The sequence below is a fragment of the Cornus florida genome, unplaced genomic scaffold (assembly GCF_030987335.1).
Source record: "Cornus florida cultivar Cherokee Brave unplaced genomic scaffold, ASM3098733v1 CherokeeBrave_3.0.0_Hap2_Chr06, whole genome shotgun sequence".
Classification (NCBI taxonomy): Eukaryota; Viridiplantae; Streptophyta; class Magnoliopsida; order Cornales; family Cornaceae; genus Cornus; species Cornus florida.
Window position 1 is genome coordinate 101,236,338 of NW_026775576.1, and position 13,377 is coordinate 101,249,714.

General features: G+C 34.6%; 1 protein-coding gene across 1 annotated transcript; it reads left to right on the forward strand.

Annotated features, from left to right (window-relative positions):
- The first annotated feature begins 5,382 nt into the window (after nt 1-5,382).
- Nucleotides 5,383-7,751, forward strand: LOC132313388 (G-type lectin S-receptor-like serine/threonine-protein kinase SD2-5). The gene is made up of 2 exons (XM_059812133.1): nt 5,383-6,040; nt 6,135-7,751. Exons 1-2 carry the CDS (start codon nt 5,657-5,659, stop codon nt 7,131-7,133), a joined length of 1,383 nt encoding a protein of 460 aa, XP_059668116.1. The 5' UTR covers nt 5,383-5,656; the 3' UTR covers nt 7,134-7,751.
- Nucleotides 7,752-13,377: the final 5,626 nt, after the last annotated feature.

Below are 13,377 nucleotides of genomic sequence, written 5' to 3' on the forward strand. Positions count from 1 at the left end.
ACCAAAATATCATTTAAGAAAGTGACCAAAATACCCTCCGGTCCATATATCTTTTAATCTCCTCCATTACCCCCTTATCTCTTTCCCTCTCTCCACCAACTACCACCACCATCAAAGTGATAAAATAAAATTAAAAATTTTATTAATATATATAATCAATTTGTATATATATTATATATGTATATATACAGACAGAGAATGGGGGAAGAGGAGGGCGATGGGTGGCGTTGGCGTTGGCGTTGGCGTTGCCCTGGGCACCAAATCGGGTACTAATAGTCTCATAAGACTATGTTGGCATTTCAAAAGGTGAATCAAGTTTGTTATCAACTGGTGATACAATAAGCTAGTTCGTGACAAAATTTTCTCTTTTACACACGCGCGCGCGCGCGCACACACACACACATATATTTGTAAATATTATAATATTATACACAATGTATGTGTTGTCCGATAAAAAATAGTATTAAAAAAATTTAAAACTAAAAAATAAAAAAATAATAAAAGAAGAAGAAAGTGAAGCCCCTAAAAGCTTTAATTAGTTTTAATCATTTTATTAAACATTAGGGGACCATTGTATAGATTGGTCAAATAATGATAGGACTGTCAAGTGGTGCTGATGACTTTTATTTGTTTTTTTATTCTTGAGGGTCATTTTGGTCAATTAATGGGAGGTTATAAAGGTAATTTAATGATTCACATGAGTCAATCCAGATGTCAAAGAGCAACTATGTACTTTTATAATAATTGTGGTGTCTTTGTTTAGTTTATCAAATTTGGAGAGTGTCATTGTCCAAAAAGTGCCAAAGTTGTAAATAGTTTATCAAATCTGGAGATGTCATTGTCTAAAAAGTGCCAAAGTTGTAGATGAATTGTCTTTAACCCAAACCTGAAGTGTCAATGCAGGTTACCCTATAATTTAATGGGAAGCTTTGTTAATGTAAGCTGAGTTTGGCAATGGGCCTCACTTAATTTTGAAACACCAATTAAAAGCATAATTAAATAAAGGTTAATTATCACTTTCAAATGTATGTGGCCATCTTTTGAGGTTAATTATAGGCTTCAAGTGTATGTGGCCATCTTTTGGACCACCCTCACTGATGAGATTTTACTATTTTAGAGGTTTCTATATGGATAACCAATACAAATACAAAGCAAGTACTGGTTTGATGCATGTCACGCCAAATAAAATAAAAATTATTATATACTACTGTATATGAAAAAGCATGCAAGTTAAAAGTTGTGGCCATGATAAATTAATTTGGAGTCACCATATATTATAAACTTTTGGTTCTACATTATAATGATGATGACATTGTAATAAGGTAAGTTTGTTGATAGGTCCATTTTGAGTGCATGTTAATTAGATTACGCACTACCAAGTTTGCTAACTTTGTAGATTTCCATTTCTCGCACTACATTTGGGTTAAGTTGCGGAGAATGGACGGAGCTTAATCTTGTTCCAATTAATTAGGTTGATTTTCATGCTCTATGTTTTTGCTATTATTGTTTCTTACAAGTTAGTTTAATATAGCTTATGTTGAGTGTAGTTTTAAACTTGTTGCTCCAATAATTTAAAAAAATCAAACAAAATATAAATGAATTGATTTAGAGATCATATTAAAGTTTGTATTTATTATTATTATTATTATTATTATTATTATTATTATTTATCCAAAGATTCTCGTCACAAAAAACAAGGCCAATGGTCTCACCACTGCCATCCCATTTACAAGACATGCATTTCATTAGATGTCACAATTACTGAAAGAAGCATATTTCATTTGAAAGTGATAGGCCTTTATGAAAAAGATGGGATTGTTTTTGTTGTCTAGTAAAATGAAAAATTATCAAGTACATCAGACACACAGACGGATTTAAAAAATTATGTGAAAGGGACTAACCTTTAACAACAAAAAGATAAAAATATTGAATTCATGAAATGGGGGCAACAGAATAATTTTACAATCCACTATTAACACTTTTCAAGTAAAAGGTAAGGCATCTTTCATTAATGGATTTCCTTGTAACGACTCTCTTTCTGGAGCGAAGCTCTCAAAATTTTCACAAATTTTAATCTTTAAAAAAAAATATAAAAATAAACAATAATCTAGGTACGCTCACGACTGTAATAAATTTGTTTTCATTATTGAATGAATAAAGCAGTACACACACATAAACACATGAGACGCCACAATCGTCACAGTTACGAGTGTGACTAGCACAAATAGCCTAACTCGGAAGAAATGGGAAATAAATGGACGCTAGTGTCAAATTTAAAAAAAAATTATTTATAAGTGCATAAAGTTTTAGACAAGTTTGATTGACCTGTGGGTGGGTCCCAATGACCTACCACTAATCATAGTCCATATAATTTAAGTGAATTAATGCTATCTTGTCCAACTTCAATGATGCAAAGCATACGTGGATTGAATTTTGTAGCAATATCTTCCCATACCTTATCCCGACATGTGTAATATATATTATAAAGATGATGGACCATATTATGGGGTACATTTCTTTCATAAGTTACCAAGGACACATACGACTTTAGCTAGGTATCATATACATTTGATTTATAAATATACTCGTGTTTCCTTGTTGGAGTTTCCATTTAAGATTTCATCAGACAATTGACTTTAGCCTTATAACCAATGCCACATGAATCAACAACATCAATTTAGATGTTCCATTGAAATCATACACAACAATGTGAAAGCAACTCACAATTGAGAATAAACAAAAATGGGAAGGGACAAAATCAAAATTTGGAAGGTCGAGATAGTAATATAAACATCTGAGAGTTTCACATTGCTTATACAATAACTACTTTACATCTTTATTTCTCTCATGTTGCGCTTAGAATATCCGGCAAAAGATGCCCCTCCATGGGATAATCTAGATTTGATGTGATTGACCTTGTTATAGTTGGTTATCAACCATTCTAACTTCTTGTAACTCAGCAATACTTACATGTAAAATAATATCAAGGGCTGGGTATCACCTTTTAGTATGCTCAATCATGTATCTTACACAAGATTTGATACCATAACCACGATTTTTTACTCATGGTTGACCTGAAATTAGGCTAGACGAGCTTGTTCATTGTGGGATTTTTCTGAAATGAGTCATTGTCTCCATAATCCACTCTCTTGATCTGCAAATCAAATGACTTGGGTACAATATGAACTTCAAAAATGCCTTTCAAGTCAGGATGAGAACTAACAGATGTTTAATCCTTAGCTATGGGAGATGGCATATACTGATTGCAGTCTTTAACCATTAGAAAGCAATGGCCTACTAATTGAAGCAGAAAATTTCTCCGTTAACAATGCCGATAACCAAGCTTTTAGGAAAGGCTTACCAGTTACCACCCATCAAACTATCCTCCAAAGGTGTCAACTCAGTTATGTCATTTGAGCAAATTAATTCTAGACTATGGTAAAACAGAACTTGGAGTAAACAATTTATGTTTACTCAGGACTCTCGAGTGGATTCAAACAGATAGCAAATTGTTAGTTGGTGCTTAATCAGAAATTTAGATACCAAGTGTGGACCTTAATTGCTTCTTCCAACAGAGAATGAGGAGCAGAATTGGAGATTATGAATCATACGTACCCATGAAAAATATAACACTTGCCAGCAGATATGAATACATCCAGATTCTACTACAACTCTTGTCTCAGCATCTATTTGATCCCAATATAAAATTCTAATAAGTACCAACAGAGAAGGAGATTACAGTTAATCCTTTAAGAAATCAAGATCATATCATACGTTTAGAATATACAATGTGGTTTTTAGAAATCTCGTCTGTTTCCGTGCAAGAGGCAAAACAAGTACACAAAATATATGATTTTCGGACAATTCTTGCTATGCAAAGAATTGAAGCTATCTTTGTATATCATATACAAATTTTACATAAAAATCAAATTTTAGCTTACCATCTATTTAATTAAACTGATAAATGAGGTAAAACAATGCACAATTATAATATGCATGTTAATGAATGTTAGCTCATATACCATACAAAGCCTATGGGGCTTTAGCATGAATGTTAGCTCATGTACCATACAATTGACATGTTAATGAATGTTAGCTCATATATTCATGCCCCAATGCCCGCGTCCATGAGTGCTCCAAACCTACAGGACAATTGCCTGGCCTTTATTTCATAACTGCAGTTTCAGCAGGTCAGACTACCAGTAATTTTTTTTTGGTTGAGTACTAATATGTTGAAGTTACACGATCCTAACCATTTCAAAACTTAATCTAACCATTAATAAACATCCCAAATAAGTTTTTGTCATGTATACTGATTTCTGTACCTCAGAAACCCTAGAGTTCATCATGTCCAAAGATTATATTATCTAATCAAAGCAATTTCACAAGCCCTCTCTAGGAACAGAGTTTCAAGCTAAAATTGATTAAACATAACATACACGGCAGATAGAATACAATCAAAATTGCCATCCTCGTCACGGATGATTGCATTCCTATTCCTTTAGATACCTTGAAACAACCGTGCTGATTTTGCTTGAAGCAACGGCATCATATACCTAGGCCATGCATATTTATGACTCCCATTGAGGAATCATTTACCTGATCAGTCTTATACCCATTGTCAATAGGCTAAGACAGACGAGCGCATATTCATCATTAAGCAGTTTGGTAGGCAGCAAAACCCATCATTTCTTGGTTAGCTCACTAAATTGCTAAAAACTTTTAAAAGTCATAACCATAACGGTGAAACACTAATCACATCTAAAATGAGACGAGACCATGGCCAACTCAAACATGATTATGGCAAATAGTTTCCTTGGTCATCCATCCTGTTATTCATTCAAAACCACAAAGACCAGCACATACCTCCATTTTTGACATGGCAGTTTGTAAATTAAACTTGCCTCGTATATTCTGTCTGATCAGAACTGGTGAGCTATGTTTTGACCACCCAAATCTGAAATGCTCTCACAAATTCAAAAATAGTATCCTCACATCCCCCAAAAAGCATGCCCAAAATGTTGCTGATATGGGACATGACACGTCATCAAAACGTGAGACAAGTGTCAGCGAAGGAAATGGTAATCCACGTGGCTTTCTTATGGTAACCCACGTGGCGTGCACCCTCCCTAATTTTAAGGGTTCAATATCCCACTCAAAAAGCTCGCATGCCCCCACCTAAAAAGAGGCACTCTGTTGACACCAACCAAAATTAGAGGACAGGTCCCCATCAGATTCCATTACCACCTGCATTGTGTACTCTCAGGATCCAAATTGGCAAACACACTTATTATATGTGATGCTGAAATCTTAATACAAGTTAAAACAACTCATATTAACAGGTGCCTATAAAAACACATTGGTATCTCACATCATTATACCCCAACAGGAACCATTAATAAATAAGATAACCTCTTGGCCATAATGTCAACCTTCAACCCACTACATTTAAAAATCTTATAACAAAAAACAAATGAAAGTTCAGACACTTTAGGGAGTGGGGTGATACTGGACAATGTTGTGACACTCATAGCAACCATTTCCTTTAGTCTCTTCCAGTGCTTCTCACCTGAAAACCCACTGCGGGCATACCCACCTGCCAAAAAACCAACCAGAGATAGATACCAAATGTGAAAATACAGATTCCAATTTACTGATGAAACTCTCTTTCTTTGTTTTTCTCATTCATTTGTTCATTCATGGCCAATGTGACTCTGATATTCATATACCTTACCGAGTCACTCTTGCAGTCCCGGCGGAATATAGCACGAGCTTCATAGGGAGGGCTTTTCTGATGGAGACTAACCAAATGGTACCCAGCTTTAAAGCTGCTTTGAGCGTCGAAGCTTTGAACCAGAAATATTCATGTTCCCTAGATGTTTTTCTTGGAGATGTAAAAGTGTGGAGTTCTGGCCATTTCTCACGATTCTACACATCAGAGAAATGTGTGCTAGAGCTAACTCAGGATGGAGATTTACAATTGAAGGGTCAGAAAGAACGGCTTGGATGGCGAACAGGTACTTCTGGACAAGGTGTGGAGGTAATTTGAAGTGTAACTAGTACTTGAAACATGTTCTATAATTTTTCAACATTAGGCCTTGAATATTCTGTGATGTAATCTTTCATTGCTGCAGAGACTACACTTACTAAGTATGGGTAATCTAGTTTTAGTTGATGCCCGGAACCTCATAATATGGCAAAGTTTCAACTTCCCAACCGATGTGATGCTCTGGGGCCAGAGACTGGATGTGGCAACTCGCTTGACATCGTTCCCCATCAACTCAAGTTCATTCTATTCCTTTGAAATTCAACACAACAAAATTGCATTGTACTTGAATTCAGGTAAGTCAAAGTATTCTTACTGGGAATTTAAGCCTTCCAAGAACCGAAATATTACCTTTGTTGCATTGGCTTCTAAAGGTCTGGAATTATTCAATGATAAACACAAAAAAATCGCGCAGATCCTACCACAAGGACTTGAACCACTGCAATTTTTAGCAGTGAGTAACAAAACGGGAAATATGGAGCTCTACTATTACTCACCAAGCAAGGGCAAGTTTGAGTCCTCCTTTAAAGCACTCAACAGCACATGTGATCTTCCTCTAGCATGTAAACCCTATGGTATATGCACCTTATCCAATGTGTGTTCATGCATCCGATTTGTAACAAGAGATAAACTGGATTCTGATTGCAGTGAAGGAAATCCGGGAGGGTTCTGTGGCAAAAATCAAGTGGATTTGCTTGAGTTACAAGGTGTTAGCAGTGTATTGAGGAGCGATCCTAATAAAGTTAATGTTAGCAAAGAAGAATGTGCAAGTTTGTGTATGGATGACTGTAAATGTGTTGCTGCATTATATTCCTCTGGTAAAGATGATACAGATTTACAAAAATGCTTTCTATATGATATGGTTAGGGGAGTTAAACAAGTCAACAAGGGAACCGGTTTGAGTTATATGGTTAAAGTTCCAAAGGGAGCTGGTGGGGGTCATGGGAAGAGTTCAGGTATCAAAAAATGGGTGTTGATTGTGGTAGTTGTGGTTGATGGATTGATTCTTTTTCTTGTTTTGGGAGGGATTGGGTATTATGTAATCTGGAAGAGAAGAAAGAACTCTGTGGATAATGACAACAACTGACGTTATAAGATTCGATGTTTTATGTGAGATTTCAATTGCAGACAACAAATTTTCTAGTTTATAAAGCCAATGGAACTCAATTTGGAGACACAGGTTTTCAATGAATGAAATTGTGCAGTTACATCCAATATCTGCACATTCCAACAGTTAGAACCAAATATATGGCTATTTTGAAATTTATTCTCCTCAAACAATCAACTCAAACGAAGCATTCTGCAACACAAGTTTTTAGTGAAGGAGGATAAGAGCATTCGCTGTGCAAGGCAGAACTCAGATGTAAGCAGAAGGCAAAAGAAAAGACATAGGTAATGAATGAACGAACTCTAATCCCCAATCATCAGTCAGGAATCCTCCTTGTCCAATTTAACCGTGCAATTCAGAGGACTAGGGCAGAAATATAGTGTGAACCCCGAGTTTTACCTCCCCTTTTCCCCTTTTAGTGTGCCCCATTTCAAATGTTATGTAATTTTCTGTCATACATAAATGGTTGATGTGTTGTTGACAGTCAGAAAAGTAAAAAAGAAAAAGAAAACGAAAAGAAGTCACCTTGACATACCACAAAAGAGAGAAGTTGCATATTTAATTAAATATTTAAATATACTTTTAATACGTTTTACAAGCAGCTACCAAAGTTAGATGTTTTATGGGCCAATTTTTTTCATGCCAGAAAAGTTGAAAGGTGTCTACTAAAAGGTAAGATTGAGATAGCTAGGAGGAAAATCGCTGCTTCAACCAGAGTATCAGGAGCTCTGTTTGGAATAATGTAGTCCACCACATAAAAAATTATAACTTGACATACCACCACAAATGAAAGATCCCTAGATTCTACATGTATTAGATGGCTAAAAACAAGAAATTCGAAGAATTACGAGTATAGGGATTAGTGAGTTATAAGTATGTAAGCAATGCAAAATAGGGAGAAATAAGTAGGTAAGCTATTCACTATGTATAAATCTCCATGAGAAATTCTAAATAAAATATAGAACATTAGCAGCAATAACTAATATGCTATTCAGTAGGTTAAATGTGGCAGTCTCAGGCAAATAAATTCAAAATCCAGAACATGTGCCCACTTGCAGTTCTACTGAATAATCACCATTCTCGAGAAGTATACTGTGCTACTTTGATTGTGCAAGAGAGTACATCGGAATATTCAATTACATTTGAAGTATCTGGGAGAATAGAAACAGCTAAAGGATGATCATTTGAGTTGCATGTCCGCATATGGTTTTGTAAGTTTCTGCTTAAGATTAAATTCACAATAGAATTAGGCATATTTCTTATTGATGTCATAAGCTCATGAAATGAACCAATCCAGAAATACCTGCTTCTTAAGGGTAATAACTCTTATAAGAATCATTCCAGGCCTCAATACAATTGATCTAAACCCTTCCATGGGGTAATTGACATCATGCTTCAAATTATTAATCACTATCATCTGTGGTGAACTTGTCCTTTAAGCATGGGAATATCCATCCTTACTGTTATTATTAGTAACATTGTTTGGATCCACCAGCATGAATGTGTTTCTTGTGAAAATAGAGAGAAAAAAAAAAAAAAAGAGGAAAAGAAAAAACTAGTAGACAGGGCCCATCAATAAGTCCTGATATTAAAAAAGCTTTTAATAAACCCTAAAATGTAGTGAACTGAACCAACAGTTGCAATGTATCTTAATATTCTCTTTGGATTAGTTTGGTTTATGAATACTTCATCAATTAAAACGTGAATCTGATTAACAGCAATATCTTAGAAACTACAAGTGGTTGATGTGTGAACCTAAAAATGTAATCCCATACACGATTTTGCAAAGAAATTAAACCAAAGTGGATACATTGTGATCAAAGTGAGAGATTTCATTCAGAAAACTTTAAATGAATATAACAATGATGGCCCGACACTGATTAATAGTAAAACAAGACATGCAATAAATAATTTATAAACATATGGAATCGTGACGGATCAAACAAAATTTCTATGACGACAAAGCTTCCTATATAGGTCTTGTTTTTGTTAATTGGACGGTGCACAATTTAAAATTGAAGAAACCAAAATCAAAACATATAAGTCCTGCTCCCCTTCCATGGGATGTCCAAATGCTTTTTTAATCAAAATTGAATACACCTGAACTATGCAGAATATGAATTTCGCCAACAAGGTGTAATTATCATGTCATTTTTTTCCAACAAAAATTTTGGAAGTTGTATCGGTCCCAGTGAGCAGAACTGATTTTGTTATTTTCTGGTTCCAACCTCATAAACATGAAACAAATTATTGAGGGAGTATCCTCAAAGACACAATAAACACACACACATATGGGTAAGTGACCATAGACAAGAATTGAAAACATAATACAAAGAGATACTTATAATTTCCTAAAATTTCTTCTACAGACTACAAGGTTTTGAACAAAATGTCAACATTGTACTTCTCTGGCTTGTACAACTTTAAAAATTTGACATTGAACGCCCATTGCACATTGTCCAACTTTAAAATTTCAAGGGGCAATCTTCTCTGTTTATAATAAAGACCGTTAGGTCAGATATTACTTGTTCCATTTTTTTTTTACATAGCATTATAATGTAAAAACTCACGTTACATTTTTCTAAATATTCGAATAAATTTGGAAATTCTACCTCTATGTTGAGTTTATCTTTGATTTCTGCTTCTTGATCCTGCAGTGTGCCTTCTTTGCATTTTTTCCATATGTGTTTTCAACAATTCCAGGAGCAACCTTTCCTGATGTAACCCAAAAACTTCAAATGGGTTTCTCAGAAAATAGCTTCTATGTTTTGTTTTATATTGAATTAGAAGGTGAAATCTGCCACATATCTTTTTCTTTCCACCCATAATTTTCATGATCTGAATTAATTTGGGAATTGAAAGTTGAAATCAGACAATAATTGGTTAATTCTTCCTATAAATCATGCTTTACGGCCAAAGTAATGTTCTAATACTGTATTTAGTGAAAAAAAAAAATAAAAAAAAAAAAAAATTCTTGTACTTGGTTTAGACAGCTGTATGTTCCTTAGGTTAGCTTCTAGCCATTGATGATCATCTAACTTTTATTTTTTTTTGTATTTTGAAGATCAATTAATCATAACAAAAAAGCCTCAAACTTGTAATGAAATGCTTCTTTTTTAACCCAAAGATTCACTGCACCAATACTCTGTTTTAACACGGAAACTTGAAAAGAATAAAGCAAGCTCAAGACGTATATACAGTAAAAACATATACACACATATACATGTCCGGGTTTATGATCATCACGAAATTTACCTTTTGCAGTGGAGTCCGAGAGACAGTTCCTTGAAATCCCAAAGTGTCTGCTTTAGAGGCCCCTCGTGAATTTCTAGCCCTAAAAAAAAAAAAAAAAAAACCGAAAACCAATTTATCGGAAAACATTTGAGATACAAAACGTCTGTTTGCGCGGAAAACAGAGGAAAAGAGAAGAAATTTTACTCTCACAAGTCACACTGGACGTTGTTTAGCTCTGAAGAAAACATAAAATAGAACCTGAGTCACAAACTTGTACATAAAACATGCGGGAAAACTAGTTCCCATTTTATTTTTTCGGTAATTAGTTCCCATTTTCTTAATTAGTTTGCTTTGGCTTCAATTTCTTAGCATTCAAACGAAATGATAACGGTCGAAGAGAAACTCACATAAAGCTTTAAACCCCAAGGAAGTGTTTGGTTTGGATTTGGATCCTCTTTCATTTGTTTTACTTCCTGAGCAACTCCACCCATCATTCAAGATTTTGAAAAAAAGAAAAAAGGGCAAATTGATTGGGGGATTTGCTTTGAGAGCTTGTTTGCTGTTTGTTTGTACTACTATCCTTTTTTATTTGGTTGAAATTAAGGTAGTAGTGTCTTTATGAGGTTCGTGTTTTCTTTCAGCTTTATTGGAAGTTTGATTAATTAATAATTAGCAGTGAAAATTATGATTGAATTTGCAATCCTCAACAAGGCATCCAGTCCAATAATATAGGCCCTGTTTGGGGAATCACATTTTTTTAGGGGAATCACTTCCTGGGTTAGAAGCCCATTTTAGAGCTCCAGAAACTCACGCCAAACAGGCTTATAATCACCTTATCCTAAAATAGGAGAGGAGGGATCTAAGTTCCATGTGAGTAAAAAGTGTATGTAAGTGAGTGTATGAGTAGATTTTTTGTTAATAAAAAAAAAAAAATATAATCGTAAATTTTACTTTATTTTTTTTTCATCTTTAATTTCGGTTTGGTTGGAGGGATAGAAAAAATTGTTGGACCGATGGAATAATACACACGTTGGATGTATAATTTTAAATGAATAAAAAAAATATGAGTTAGGAAGATGTTTCATCACTAGGTTCTCCCTCTCTTTCCTTTTTTCCAACTAAACTAATAAGAAAAGTTCATTTTAATTCTCTTTTCTTTCATCATTCTTCAATTGTTCCCTATAATCAAATATAGCATAAGGCATGGACATTATTCAGTTTAGTTTCATGGCTTGTTTTTTTCTTAATTTGAAGGGTTTTCACCTATTTATTTATTTTTTATTATTATTTTTTTTGTATGCTAAATTTGGTTGTATTTTCTTGAATGCTTATTATTTACCCTATATGTCCCAAAATTCTTGAACTTTTAAGGAATCCAGCTTTTTATGATAATGGAGTTTTAATATTTTTTATTATAAGAGTGAACTTTTAAAATTATCCTTAGTAAAAGACAAATGAGTACTCCGTAATTAATTAACTTGTTAATCAAGTCCATGCCAGAAGGGTAGTACATCCATTTTGAAATAGATCGAACATGTATTTTGGTCATTTCAAAACGGAAAAATGGCCAACAATTTTTGGTGGAGGGAGTATATTGTTATTTATTTATTTTTATTAAATTGATTGTTTTTTTTGTTTTTGTTTTTTTTTTTTTAAAGGATAAGCTTGTACAAGGAAGAAAGAATGTACAATGTGTCCCAATTAGGAAAGAAATAACAAGAAAAAATAACAGCAAGAAGGAGACATCTAAATCCAACATTACAATTCCAATTTCACAAATCTTCAACCAACTTACTCATCAAAGCGTTATCCATCTACCTTAGCTGCTGTGAGGGCTACTCCAGCACTACAATCATCAACCTCCCTTTCATTGGGTTAGGATAATAGCTAGGATTGACCACGAGCTGTGGAACAACCCTGCTAAAAAAGAAGCTGCAGTTGTGAGAGGGATGTGATCTGTTTCAAGTCATAACAACTTTTAAGCTTGAGTGTTGCAAGTCTGGCTTTAACACATCTTTTTACCTGAGCTATGATGCTGAGAGAAGAGGCTGATTAGTTCCCGAAAGCTCTTGTATTTCGTTCCATCCAAATAAAGTACACAACTGCAGCCCAAAATAGCTTATGGACTAGAAATTCTGATGAGTACCAATGTGATGGGCACCACTGAAGTAGTTCAAACCAGCTGCTTGGCAAAATGTAAAAACCTGCCACATCTAGGACAAATTTCCATATGTGAGAAGTATACTCACATTTGAAGAAGAGGTGATCAATGGACTCCTATTATAAATTACATAGGTAACAGCTATTTGTGTAGTGTTTGTGGGGGACTGGTTTGGCATTTAGTGTATATAATCTACCCCTCACAGTTAGCCATAGGATAAGACTATGCTTAGGTATATAATGCTTAAACCACACTACTTTGTGCCAAGGGAAAATTGGGGAGGGAGGGTTGAAATATCTCAGGGTGTGTGTCATTGTGAACACTTTGGTAGGGTTAGGCAACTATTCAACACAATCTGGATCAGAAGAAGGTTGGGGCAACTCCTGTAATTGAAAAATGAAACTTCTTGGCTGAAAGAACTGATGCAGCTGTATAGTGCTTGGATGCACCCATTGGTTATTGAAAATTAGGTCATCAACTAAGTTGTCGTTATCTAGTTGAAGAATTTCTAAACCAGAGAGCCCTAACTGCTGTATTAATGGACCATTGGGCAACCAGTAATCTAACCACAGACTAGTATCCTTCCCTGCCCCCACCTTATGCCTTAAGAGACCTCTTGCCATTGACCTTAACCCAAGTAACTTCTTCCAAAATCCTGAGCTTAGACCAGAAGTTTTTATTGTCCAAAAGTTCTTTGTTTTTATGAGGTAGCTAAGGGACAAAGCCATCCAAAGACTCTCCTTTTTGGAGCAAATTTTCCAAATGTGCTTCAAATTAGCAATCCTATTAGCGAACTCCAAATCTGGAAAACCAAGACCACCATTTGCT

What these genes read in the sequence shown, in the direction of transcription:
- LOC132313388 (XM_059812133.1), top strand. Translation starts at nt 5,657, where the DNA reads ATGAAACTCTCTTTCTTTGTTTTTCTCATTCATTTGTTCATTCATGGC. An exon ending in CTTCTGGACAAGGTGTGGAG is followed by an intron (nt 6,041 to 6,134) that starts GTAATTTGAAGT and finishes TCATTGCTGCAG; the next exon opens with AGACTACACTTACTAAGTAT.